The 14,274-nt window shown below is 38.4% G+C and overlaps 1 protein-coding gene across 3 annotated transcripts in view; it reads right to left on the bottom strand.

The window, feature by feature from the left end:
- Positions 1-5,539: 5,539 nt before the first annotated feature.
- il1rapl2 (interleukin 1 receptor accessory protein-like 2) overlaps positions 5,540-14,274 on the bottom strand; it is a 278,122-nt gene continuing 269,387 nt past the window's right edge. For 2 of the 3 annotated variants that reach the window (XM_086084960.1, XM_086084962.1), the window contains 6 exons: positions 14,036-14,113; positions 13,843-13,959; positions 9,846-9,968; positions 9,312-9,551; positions 9,138-9,168; positions 5,540-7,627 (listed from right to left, as the gene is read on the bottom strand). In XM_086084960.1, the coding sequence (XP_085941086.1) occupies positions 7,539-7,627; positions 9,138-9,168; positions 9,312-9,551; positions 9,846-9,968; positions 13,843-13,959; positions 14,036-14,113 (678 nt within the window). In that variant the 3' untranslated portion in view covers positions 5,540-7,538. The remainder of the gene's footprint in view (positions 7,628-9,137; positions 9,169-9,311; positions 9,552-9,845; positions 9,969-13,842; positions 13,960-14,035; positions 14,114-14,274) is intronic. The other variant, XM_086084961.1, reaches the window with a different exon arrangement.

The raw sequence follows: 14,274 nt of genomic DNA, 5'->3' as shown, positions 1-14,274 counted from the left end.
TTCTAACATTTTTAAATACTCGTGTCACGTTTTCTCTTAGCTTTGTAACACTATTATACACCCGTCATTTCAATAATGTTTATTTTTCAAATGTCTCACTCTTTAGTCCTTCACTGACCATGCTTCTGTGTCGGTATATTGAAATTCCGCCTGTCTCACCTCACGTTACTCAACGTCTTCTAACTTGATCTGTTACGCCACCAAACCAACAGTTTTCTGCTTCCTTCTTGTCAAACAACGCCAAGAAAAACGGAACAAAACCTCACAGTCAACAGATCCCAACTTAAAGGAATACTTTTATGCCTCTCCCCCTTACTATATAACGGCGTATTAGGGACACGTATAAATATATCTTCTTCTTTAAAAAAAAAAAAAAAAAAAAAAAAAAGATAACATGTTAAAAAAAGAATAAAATATCGAGTTTAAAATAATCTTACAAGTTAGTGGATTAATTAACATTTTATTCCATATAATGTACAGATGCAATACAACATCGACATGCTGATTGAGGCAAAAATTACTTAGTCGAGTCATAGTCAGCATGGTAAAATAATAAGATCTTAACGTGGTGCATAGTTTGTATGTGCCTGTGTTTTGTATGTGTGTCTGTTAGGAAGAGAAGAATACATGATCATAGCCAAAAGATGGCAAGTGACTCTCTTGCACATTCTGTGCGCGTGCGTGTGTGTGTCACAGTGAAGAATGCTTCCTCTGTGGTCGCACACAGTGGCCTTGTTCACACCAGGGTCAGCTGCCTACACGCACACACACACGTGCACGCGCATACACGCATCTTTAGCGGCAAATCAATCTAACTACTTTTTTTTTTTTCAAAACGAAGCATTCCAGTGAGCGACTGTTGTCGGTTGCTATTTCCAAGTTGTCATTATTATGACTTTTTTTTTTCCTTTACAGGGGGACACACTTAGACTAAAACAAAACATCAAAAGATGAACTGAACCTCAACATTTACAAGCAGAGTCCCAGGCAGGGGCGGACTGACCCACGGGGTACCGCGGATTTCCCCGGTGGGCCGCCGCTCCGCCAGAAAAAAAAAACCGAAATAGGAACAACGCATAGATCGGTACTAGTGGCGTGAGCAGAGGCGGACTGGCCATTGGGGATTTTGGAAAAATTCTTAACGGTGTTTATTTTTATTTGTAGTTTTTTGCGCCCTTCTTGTTTTACAATACACATAGCCATCTAATAAGAAAATATACGTACAGCCAGCCCAGAACCCACTATTTTATATATAGGCCACAACAAGCCCCCAACGGCCCCGCAGCCGCGCTCACCGGCCGCCACTTGCGAGGAGAACACACGGCTGGCGCCTGGCGGAGTGAATCGCCCAAGTCAACTTCAAACACAAACTCAGAGCAATGCGTAAACAACTGACCGCTTCGTCGGATTGTCGCTTTGTGACCAATAATAAGCAGCGCCGCAGCAGCCAGTTTACTACAAACACTAGCGCACGAGCCGCACTAGCCCCCCGCCCCCGAAGTTGTAGGAGCTTGCTACTGAAAAGAGGAGAAAAATGTCAAAAAGAAAGAAGGCAGGTGAGAAGGAAATGGGTGGTGCCGAAAACATAAGATGGAAGAAAATTTAAATGCTACATGAAAGTGCAACCAAATGTGCAAAACTGACTGAGCTTTTTAGTGGAGGAAGTTGATGGAGAGGCAGATTCCAGCAGAACGTCGACAGGTGGGCCTGGTGGAAATCACATTTAATAGGGCTCAATATTAGACCAAGTAGTCCATAGGCATACATTTAATGCAAATGATTTGGTAATGGAGCATCATTGATTGATTGTTGTTGCAATGCTCACCGTAAAAAATCATCAAGAAGATCTACATCTGTGATTTGATCACATCACAGTTAGCAGTTAGGGAATGCTTCCATATTATTTCATGTGTGTGTGTGTGTGTGTGTGTGTGTGTGTGTGTGTGTGTGTGGGGGGGGGGTGTGTGTGTGTGTGTGTGTGTGTGTGTGTGTGTGTGAGAGAGGGGGTGGGGGTCGTGTGTGTGTGTGTGTAAGAAGAGATAGTTATGTGCGTGTGTTTTTTCTTACATCGATCGCTATGTGTATTAAGAACGCAATAGTTAACATTATTATGATTATATATACATTTATCATTAGCAGCAGAAACATCAGCTGTTAAGGCCACTAGTGGAAGAAGTGCAGTTCTTGAAGGAAAGGAAGAGGAGGACAGGGAAGGTGTGTTGGCCTCATTGAAGGAGGAGGTGGAGGAGAAGGAACCGAATGAAGCAGGTGCTACTAGTAAGCAGACTTGTACAGATTGTGTACTGGGTCGGCAATTGTCCTGTATTATGCGTAGGATTAACTGTTACGCAATCATTTTATGTTTATGTTCCAAGTACAATAAAACCGGAATTAGGAGCCTTTTCACTATTGTAGTAGTTTTGATGGCCTGATGAATTAGACGTCTATATTCCTTTTTAATGTTATTGATTAGGCCTACAATGTTTTTGCTCATCCAGATCTAACAGTGGTGTCACTAGAGACAGAGGCAGAGTGCCGTATTGTGACAGCTAAGCCAAGAAGCCAAATTTGATGTGACTCTCAAAGAGCATGTTCATGAATGCATACAGAAAAGCAAAAGCCAACATGAGGCCGAGCGGAACTAAAGGCAGGGGATCACTTGTTACGTTGTTCTCCAAGACATATGTCAACCAAGTCATCGACGTAAGCAGCAGATTAATAAAATAATCGATTCCTAAAGAAGTAAGGGAGGCAGGAATGTTTTCTGTGACACCACACAAGATATGACCTCCTCATCAAGCGGGGAGTCGTTTGTGGAGCTACTCAGTATGGGATATGGATGGGGGTTTTTTTTTGTCTCAATATTTTTGATTTGATAAAGATGCTTCTTTTTCCTCTTTTATTGAGTACTCCTGTTATTGAAAATTTGTTGTATGCTTTGTTCATTGCATGTTCAGTTTTGAAGATTTTGTCATGGTTATCTGATTGACGTTCTGTATATTGACAGGAGTTGGGCAATTTTGGGATATTTGTCATCATTATAATTTGTACTATGACTGCCTTTGATAAAACTTAAAAAAGAAAACTATTGCATTCAACTGCACAATAATTTTATTTATTCATTTATTTTACATTTTCACCTTTAGATGGAATGTGCCTTACTTATTTTTGCATGGATATCTGCACCACTTGGTTACATAAAGTTTCTGTTTTTTGTTTCCTAAGCTTCTAAATAACCAATTTCTGACTGAAAAGTAGTTCACATTTTAGTGCAGTCACAGTCGCTGGCTTGGTTGATTCTGTGTGATTTTCACCCATATGCTAATAGGCTAGGATTTTTTTATTTTATTTTATTCAAGCATTAATGACTAAAGTCCCTATGCTTACCGCTCACAATGAATAGTATGTGTGGTTGGCACCATTTGCTTTCATTGATCAAGGAGCAGAAATGAAATTTACACAAAATATTCCTGTCAAGAACTATATTATGACATCAGTTGGGGTTACTTCAAATCAACATTTGGTCCCTTCTTTATAATTGTTTTAATTTACTCCCAATAATTTGTAGAAGTAGGCTATGTGGATGTGAGGTTGGAGGTCTGATTTCAGTCTCTTGTCTTAATTAGTACTGCTTGCTGACGTAATTTGGAATGGTTTTGTTTTGTTTTATTAACTAATTTAGATTTCAAACTCGATTTAGAGGCCCACAGTTTGTAATACATTCAATAATCTCAATTCTGGTGATTACGATATCAATTGTCTATGGTTGTCATGTAAAGAGATAAATATTTATTCTCTGAACTGCTGCAGATGATATACAGTACATGATGAAGTACCGTAACGTGCATTTTGGTTTTTGTATAGTATTAAACGTTTTTATAATTGCAATTTTATAGTGGTGGTATTAAGAACTGAATTAAGTTGGGTAAAGGCCCAGGGGCCAAATTCACAGCCCATCACTGCTTAAAAACACATGGTGGAAATTGGAAATTTTTGACATGGGATGAGTTTCGAGGATGCTGGTGACGCTAAGAAAATTTATCTTAAGTGTGACAAATTGGAAATATGCAAGCCATATATCCATTGTGGAATTTCACAAGCTGCTGCACCGTGAAATGAACGGTACATTTCTAAATCGTCATTACATGCGCCCGATGCTAAGCTACGTGCCTCCGAGGGCTAATCATCAGTCTTCTACCACTCATAGATTATAAAGTCACTCAACATAGACACACCGGCATAATCTAATGACACTACAGTACATCAAACATTTAGCCTTTGCACTGTCAAAGTGGTACTTAATATTTTTATAGAGGACACCACTGTATCATTTTGGTTTTATTCTTTTGAAGTTTGGTTACCTTAGGGCAACAATTAAAAGCCTAAAGCCAAAACAGTTTAGAGTACAGCAAAAGATTGTTTAACATTTGTTTTATTTTCAAGCCAAGCCACACCAAGTTTTGTTTTTAGCGTTCATTTTCTCAGCTGATTGGATCAGATAGATCATACAATTCCAAACGTCTACACTAGTGCTTCTATAGTCATCCATTTTGAACACCCAATAATGTTACAATGAGGTACCGGCTGGCCCAATAAAGGGCTATTTCACAAAGGGGGCAACATATTAAGTATTGAATGACGCAATGCAATTCTGCAATACTGCAAAACCACAACACAAAAAATAAAAACCTCACTGACATTTTATAACTTGAAGGCTACACACCTCACTGTTTTATACACAGCTTTGAAAATGCACACAAAAAAGATGATCATACAGCCTATCTGAGAGAGAAGTCCTGATAGGGGCCATTTTTCAGCCTCAGTGATGAAATCCTTAATTAGTTTGTTCAGCCATGTTAAGCTAAATATGAAAATACATGCTGTTGCTGAGAATTATGAATTTATCTCTTTTTTTTATTTTTTCCCCCCTTACCACTAGAGGACGTTGTTGGGTCAATATCGCTAGAAAGAGCCTTTTCGGTCCAAATCAGACTCGCTTTGTCATAAGAATGTAGCAGTCAGCAGAATTATGAAACACAGTCTCTGAATTGTTATAAATGGGCAAACGTTCACACACAAACTCAAGTCTCAAATTGTTTTTCCTTCACTCCAAATGTAACTTGTCTTGTGCAAATAAGTGAAAAATATTTGAAACGTTGTCAATGTCTTTCCCTATTGCATTTTGTTTCTGTTGGGTGTGCTTGAATGCTTTGTATCCATTCATGCCTTGCCATGCAATGATCATGTGCTTGCATCCATAGAAGAAAAGCCATTTGACACTAATTATATTTCCTGACAAGCTGTAATTGAAAAAAAAAAAAGGTTTGCAGTGCATGAACTTCAAAAGAGGTGATCATCCAGCTCTTGTACCTCGCACCACTGCTGCCAGGAGCATTATTGTTGGGTCTTCCAAATGATGAATGAGAGAGGAAGGAGAAGACAAGGAAGGGAAGGGAGCAGATAATTTGAAATATGCAAAAGGATCATGGTGAGGGTGGAACGAGCATTACAATAGTAGGAGTCAATCAAAAATATATAAAACAAATCATGTGACTTTTATTTTTCTTTAAATTATTCCAACCAATATATTCAAAGAATATTCAGCAAAATGTTCATAAATCAAAAGACAACCACTAGACTTTATATTGCAATTTGATATAACAACTAAATGATAATTATTGTATCAAATAATCTCAAATATCCAGAATTCATGGATTCCACTACTGTAAAGACAATGACAGAATTTTTGCATAAATTCAAAACAGGTTCTCTGCTATGGTAAGAATAATAATCTTTCTTATTTCTTAAAGCTCACAAAGAACAACGCTGTGGCGCTCCATGTTGACTGTTAGTGGTCCATCTTGAAGGAGAAAGAAAAGGACATGGAACAGAAACTGTAGGGAAGAATTCACTCCTGTATAGATATATGTGTACATTATTGAAGCTGTACAGAGATCATTATAACAAACCGACATTTAAAACTAAGCCAGGTAAAACTCTCACCGAGGCTAAAGAAGGATAAAACTGTCAACAAAGCCAAACATAACAAAACATTTGCAACACTTAGGAGAACCACTCCTTTTTTTTCCCGTCACACGATCAACCCCCCTCCCCATGTTAAAAAAGAACTGCGACAAATGATAGTGTCAATTATTCTACCTATTTTTTTAATTTTATTTTTTTTTACATATTTTTAAAATATATATATCCAAATAGGTGATCATGCAAATAGAAAAAGCCATGTCCTTTATGCAAAGGTTTTCCAGTTAATCCCCTTACCAGTTCAATCATATGAACACTGAAGTGGCTTGTCTTTTCTATTGCTGTCGTCTTTCGTCAACAAATAAATAATTTGGACGTATTTTACATCCATGTGCACCACCTGAATGGCTTTACAATTGTAGCCATCATCCATCCACTTTCCATACCGCTTATCCTCATTGGGGTCACGGGTGTGCAAGAGTCGATTCCAGCTGAGGTGGGGTACAACCTGGACCGGATGCCAGCCAATCACAGGGTAAGGACAATTTAGAGTCTTCAATTAATCTAATATGCATGTTTTTAAAAAGTGGAAGGAAATCATGTGCTTCGAGAAATCCTATGCAGGCACAGCTTCATCATTTGGGGAGAGCTGTCATCATTTGCCTCTTAATTTCATCAATGGGTGTCTTCCATGCAAGTACACATTTACTATCTGATAGCCAATGTAACATATTTACCTACTGATAAGAATGGTAATGCTATCCCAAGATTGTTGTTTGAGCTCATTAATTTTATGACTTGACCAATATGGGACATTGATTGAAGAAGAATGAGAAAGTTGTTACGGTAATAATAAAATAATAAAAACAACTCCCCAAGTTCCAACACTATAAAGGAATATTAGTTCTACACTGAAAAAAAAAGAGAGAATAAAGTCAAAATATAATGAGAATAGGGTTAAATATACTGTAGGTATTCACACATTGCACTTAATGATCTAATGTGAGACAATGTCAAACTGTGGCATTTGGGTTTTCTTTTTCGCTCATTAAAATAACAGTGTTACTGATTACGACTTCAGTCTTGTAATTTGATTTATTTTTTCTTTTCAGTGTGGCCCAAATACAACCCCACGGCTGGTGGATTACTAAATAAGGTTTAATTATCCTGGATCTTTCTCAAGTTCATTTCCCCTTCAAAACATCAACAAATCCAACATGTCCATGCTTCTTAATAGACTGCACATTTTCAGTGGTGTATCTACCTGTATTGCAAGCATATGTGTCATTTTAAATCCTACTCACCATTTTATATCAGTCTGTAATTCAGTGGTAGGGTCAGTACAAATATACAATCAGTTTAATCAATCAGTCTGTGTTGATTTGTAAGCAGTCCGGACCTTGTCCGGTCCACGCGAATATTTGAGCAGTTCTTGTTCACAAAATGGGTTGAAGAGACCCCAACCCATGTCTGTAGAAGGTCCAAAAAACTTTGTCCCAAGTCATTGAGAATTTCTTTGTAATCCGGTGTCAGCAGGGCAATGTTTCTACCAGATATCAGAGCTTAGTTCTCTGCTGGTGAGTGGAACAAAGGTGCTGTTCAGGTGAAGATCGGGCTTCTTTCCAAGTGTGCTGCTCTGAGAAACCTAGGAGACACACAACATAACATGGGAATGAACAATCATCGTCTTTCAAATCGAACTTTGGCTGCAATCTATAGTGCATCCTTAAGAAGAAAATTGGTGCTGTGTTTTATAATGAAGCCATACAATGCAAAGGGTGTATCATGTAATCTACAATTAAATCCCCAAAAATTATATACTTTTTGATTTTGCTGTGAAACGCCACCACAATGGATGAAAAAAAATAATAATACAACAACAAAAATTTAATACTGAGTTTACATTAAAGGAGTTTACATTAAAGGAGCAATAATATGCATTTTTCCTATTTATTTCTAATTTTTATTTTTAACAATTACAAATAGTTCCCAAGTGTTTTAATAAACATTCCATGATATTCTATTATATATTCCAAAAACATGAAGGATTTAGAATTTCAGCACACTTAATATTCACTTGTCACATGCTGGTTAAAATCACTCGATTTTGGTGGTGGGTTTAGTCGCATCCAAATGCCAACAAAGCTAGCAGCTACTCAGTGTTGGCAACTTATATTAAGGGGGAAGTCAACCCCATTTTTTTTTTCAAACAATATGTTCTATGCAGCCACACTAATTTAAATACTGCATTTTGGTTAATATTGTGTTAGTGGAATATGAGTTAAGCAGCAAAATCCAGCCTTTTTATTCATCTCAGGGGGCGGCCATTTTGCAACTTGCTGTCGACCGAAGATGACATCAAAATTGCTCAGGGCTCAGGCAACAACCAATCACAGCTCACCTGTTTTCTGAAGCTGAGCTGTGATTGGTTGTTACCTGAGACCTGATCAACTGTGATGTCATTTTCACTCGACAACAAGAGGCAAAATGGCTGCCTTCTGATATTGTTAAAAACTGCTGCATTTTGCTGCATAACTCATATTCCACAAATGTAATATTAATCAGAATGTTATATTTAGACTAATAAGGTCACATATAGGCTAACATATTATTATTAATAAATGTTAAAGGTTGACTTCCACTTTAAAGACATTATCACTAATTTTAGGGACTTTTCTGACTCCTGTTGTGATTACGGGTGTCACACAGGAACAAGTACGATCAATGTAGATGGCGGCCTCCAGTGCCCACTTCACAGATCTGTCATCTCCCTACCCTAGCTAACTTTATATCATCCACCTGTGACTCAAGCAAATCAGTGTCTTCTTCCATGTCAAAGACTATCATAGTACTTCTCGCACATGCCATTTAAAGGGAAGAAGAGGTGCCACATCGTCAAACTTTCCTTTACATCCCCTGAAAATATGCTTTTGAAAAATTAAACCACATCGTGATTATCTTTAAATCCATTTTGGTGGTGCACTAAGGCAAAATCATAAATACTCATTGTCCTTTTCCAAATGCATTTGGTCCACACTATATGTGATAAAAACATTACATAAAAATGTCTACACCCCAGTCTATCTGAAATACAGTACACACAAATATAAAGGTGGATGACATTTTCTTTCTACATTTCTTTTATCCAAACAGACCTCTTCTTCCCCAGTCAACTGCCCTGAACCCCTAGGGAGAAAAGAGGGGGTTTTAGTTGAAATAGGTTTTAAATCTGGGGACATGCACACAAAGTTAAGGGTGAAGAAACAGGAGAGGGCTGCTAGAAGGTAACTACCAACTAACGCACATCAGTAAAAGTGCCTTTCCCCCACCTGTCCATTCAGAAGCGTCATGGGGATGTTGCAGTAGACATGGCGCCCCCCAGGGCCCAGAGTGGAGAACTGCATGGTGGATGGAGGTGGTAGGGGAGGCGACAGGGCAGGTGGCTGTGGGGGAAGATGAAACTCGTAGCTACGGCAAAAATGTCTCATTTGGGCTGCGGTAGCCATGTGACCCCCCCCAAGAGGCAAGGTCATCTGGTTGTAGTCAGGGATCTCTGTTGCCAAGGAAACCTAAAGAAGAAAAATCAGAACTTTCTTTTAACTTTTGCCATGCAGTATGACTCAAAATGGCAATTAAATTGACCTAGTGACAAGGTGGTTTTGCTGGGCCTTGCATTCAAGGTTTAAACCCCACCCCCCAATAACATAGGTAATATATATGGAAAGTCTATAAATGCTCACAAGTAATACAATACAAGAACAGACCTTTGCAAGTTTCTTGAAACCAATTATAAAAGTTAGCTCAAGGAGACATAAACAAAAATGATAGCCAAAGTTTGAAGTAGTTGAATTGTAACAGCTGACCTGATGATGTCCATGCCGATTCTCACTTGGAGGCACCAAGGATGCTGAGGTGGTTGTCATGGCAATGGTGGAGACGGACGTCTGTAGGTCTCCAAAGAGTCCTTGCTCACCCGAGTCCATCACCTGTTACCATGGATCATTTTTCATAGAGGAGACAAAGAATTGGTTGGAGCGTTTACTTTTCAACCAGGGACTATCAACGCATGCAGTACATATCAGTTTAACGGCTGTAAATAAAGATATCTTTTAGTTTGAACTCTGAAGAGATGAGTATGACTTATAGATTGTTGTATTAGGTAGTGAGAAATGCGGTGTTTATTGTACTTGTGCCAAATAAAGCCTTGTTTTCATCATGAATTTGTATCATCCATTATAATCCTTCAAGGGAAAATTCTATTTACACAGAGAGTGATGGGAGTGAGGGTCAGTGCCTTGCTAAAGGGCACATTGACAGTAGTCAGGGTGCAGACAAATGCTCGCCAAATTCTGGTTGTAAATTATTTTGCTCCGCTACTTGAACAAAGGTACTACGCTGCCTTTTATCCTCCCTCATTATTATTATTTTGCTTTTATTCTTCTTTGAATTTGAAAATATCGAGACTAGGCAAATCCAACTTATTGCTATTCAGTCTACATTGTGTTACTGAGCAAGATGAATGGTTCATGTTCACGATTCTTATGAAGAGGTTCAGATTTGGGTGCTCAGTGGCCCGTGTACTGGAAAGGCACTTCTTCTTGTACTTACATTGTTAAAGTAGACTTCACATGGTGGAATGAACAAGGCTTTTTTTTTTTTTGCGGATCACAAGGTTCTACTAAGCTTGCACATGTTTTGAAAAGTACTAGTGTTGATGGAGCCAATAATAATAAAATACATCACCTTTTTTAATAGTATACTATTTTCCATAATACACAAAGACATTCAAATGAAAATATAAACAAACAAAAATTCATAATGTCATATTTGATATTGCTTTGAGCCTTTTGAGGAACATGTACTGTAAGCACTTTTTCACTTTTTTCAAGCTTAAGATAACGTGCATAAATCTAGAATGTTCATGGTTAATAGCACAACAGATTGCAATTCCTAAAAAGTGGATTCTTGGGAAAAAGGTACAAACAACACACTTGAGTGCTTCCATTATGTGAGTGCGGGGTTATGACACACTACTGTTCATTATACTGCATTTTGTTTCGTTTTGCTCCAATTAGGGATGTAGCCCTTTGACTTTCCACGAAACAGCAGAAAAACACACTTTCCCTATCACAGAATCTTGTACCGATTTCACATAGTAATTCATACACTATATCAGCAATAGTTAGATGGCATTTTACGGGCCATCTGTTTGTTGCACATGTCTGAACCCGAGGGGGAGCAAAAAAGTGTAAACATTCTACATTTTCACACTCCTTTAATTCTGTTTATCCTTTGTTTATTATACCGTAGGCATTATGCTAAATGCATATACATGTATGTTCCAAAATGATAAAAGTCTGGGTACAGTAAAACTTGCAAAATGAATGCAATCTCATGTTTGAGATACATGCCGTCGCCTGGCTGAATTATTTATTTATTTATTTTGCCTTAAGTTAAGCCTGGTTCACACGGCAAGATTTTAAAATTGTCGGCCGACTTCCAAACTCTGAGGCACACCACACGTGAAGAGAAAAACAGTTTTGAACGTATTGTGTGTGGTGTGTAGCCACACTGCACAACTGCCAAGTTCATTCATGAATGTGACGGGAAGTCTCGCAAAACCTCTCGAGATTAAACGTGACTTCCGAGTCAACAAACATGCAGAACCAGTCGCGATACTTCCTATCTACAAGCATAACTTTTCACCACACCGCTACTCTATTTGGAATAACCAAGACATTTGTTACAAGAACAAATCCATTTATTAAATATAATCTGGGTGAATCAATTATTTAACAGCAGAGGAGTGTTATCTACTTATGAGGAATTTCTTCTACACTTTCTGATGCCTGTGACGCCTAAACATTTTGCTGTAGTTTTTGATGCTATTCCTTCTTGTGTATTAATGCTGTATAGGGGTCACATTGGTGTTGTAGCTGACACTCCTATTGCTGATATCACTGAATCACCAATTTGTAGATTTTGTTTCAATCCTTGCTGTCATAAAAACAATCGCCAAATACGTGCTCTTTTCCAATCTGATATTGTGTCTGTGTCACCTGCAATATCATACTTGAACTGTCGTGTAAAGAATTCATGTTGGAAATTTTTTTTGACCCTGCCTCAGAAATTCTTTTTAGTGAACAAGGTAAAGGAAGTGTCTTTCAAAATTATTCATCGTTGTTTTCCTGTGACATCTAAATAAATTTGGTCATGATATGGATCTGAACTGCTCCTTCTGTGACCCCCATTTAGAGACTCTTGTCCATCTGTTTTGGAAATGTTCTTATGCTCGCAAGGTATGGCAAGACATTTGCAAATTTATTTTGGACAACATCTTTTGTAATTTTGAGCTTTCCTTACCGAATGTTTTGTTTGGATTTTTGAACTATGACAATTCATTTGAAAAATATATTATTTGACTAATCTTTAAATTTATCTTGTTAAGTTTTATATTCATAAATGTAAATGTGTAAAGTCGAAACCTATTTTTTTTTTCTATTTTTGAAAGAGATGGATGTATATTTACAGGCCATCTCTACTTCCAAAAATAAAAAGGCTATCAATACCTTAAATTTGTGTTCTCATTTTGGTGTTTTTAATATTTCTTAGTTTAAGACCCGGGCGCCGGACGTGAGATCGAGTCCGGGCTTCGGCCTTCCTGGGTGGAGTTTGCATGTTCTCCTCGTGCTTGCGTGGGTTTCCTCCGGGTACTCCGGTTTCCTCCCACATTCCAAGGACATGCATGGCAGGTTAATTAAACACTCCAAGTTGTCCATAGGTGTGATTGTGAGTGGGGATGGTTGTTCGTCTCTGTGTGCCCTGCGATTGGCTGGCAACCAGTTCAAGGTGTACCTCGCCTACTGCCCGAAGCCAGCTGGGATAGGTTCCAGCCCCCCCCCCCCCCCCCCCACGACCCTTGTGAGTAAAAGCGGTTAAGAAAATGGATGGATGGATGGATGGATAGTTTAAGACCCCTGACATATTTTTTATTTTACTTTATCATTATTTTTTTTTCTTCTTTCCTTTACTGTTATTGTGAGAATGTTGTGTACTGTGATGATGTTTGTCGCAATACTTCCTAGTTTTCAGCCGAAAAAGGCGTTGTTTAAAGGAGTGTAAATAGGCTCTGGGCATCGCTGGCAGCGCGGGTTTGCGTCCCACCCAGAGACAACGTTGTGTAGTATGTGTGTGCGTGTATAAAAATTTAAATTAAATATAAATTTAAAAAAGGAGTGTAATAGCGCAAGCACGGACTTTCTGCTGCGTCATGATTTTGGATTCTCCACCGGCTTCCTCGTCGGCTCACTTTCTGAGCAAAGTCGGGACAAAACAATCCAACATGTTGAATATCCCCGATTTCAAGTTGGAGGTCCTTCTGAGCGCCGATATCGGGATGCGCCGTGTGTGGTGTCAAAACACATGGCAGGATGATCTGTTAAGATTATCGTTTGCGTGTTGGCTCGTCCTTGCGATTGTCCGCAGGGGAAATTCGGGGCTAAAATCAGGCCAATTCTCCTGCCCTGTGAACCAGGCTTTACGCGCACAATTTTAGAGTGCTAGATGGTGGCAGTGGTTTTCACAACAAGCAGCAGTTTGAAAGATAGTGAATAGCTCTTCAAAAAAGAGGCCATGTGTTTGCCTCGAGATGTTTACTGACACTCCCCCCAGTCCAAGTTTATTGTAAAACTAAATATATAATAATAATAATAATAATAATAATAATAATAATAATAATAATGGTCACCAGATTAGATTTTCGCAAAAGCATAGTGTTGTTAAATGTTAAAACACATTTATGTTTTTAAAATATTCTTGACAATTGTTGCAGAGAATGTATTTATTTGACTGACTATTTACCTGACGTCTGGACAAAGTCTCTCTTCGTTTAGCAGGCATCTCATAGACCACCTGTTTCCAAAACCTGGATGACAGTTCATTACTTTTTGGGCCCCTCCATTTAATGATGGATAAAACCTGAGGAGAGGTGAGGGAAATATTTTACCCTATTACTCTATTCATAGTTTTTGATGACAAATTGTTCGGTGAGTACCTTGATTGTATGTTTAAGTGCTTCCACCTCTTGGTAGTTGATCACACTCTTCAGATCTGCACATTCTATCATGATTACCTGAGCACATATGAAGACACAAGTAGAAAACCTAGTAAAATATCTAAATACAAATACAAACACAAAAAATATTGTATTATTTGGTTCTGAGTCCTTCTGACCCAGCCCACTAGCAGCTACATGGGCCAAGGACGCCTGGTGTCTTCCCATGAATTGTGATG

Source organism: Leptonotus elevatus, chromosome 9, assembly GCF_054856555.1.
Source record: "Leptonotus elevatus isolate MCC_2025b chromosome 9, RoL_Lele_1.0, whole genome shotgun sequence".
In the NCBI taxonomy this organism is placed as follows: Eukaryota; Metazoa; Chordata; class Actinopteri; order Syngnathiformes; family Syngnathidae; genus Leptonotus; species Leptonotus elevatus.
The sequence above is the reverse complement of the archived record's forward strand: the minus strand, read 5'-3'. Positions and strand labels throughout refer to the sequence as shown.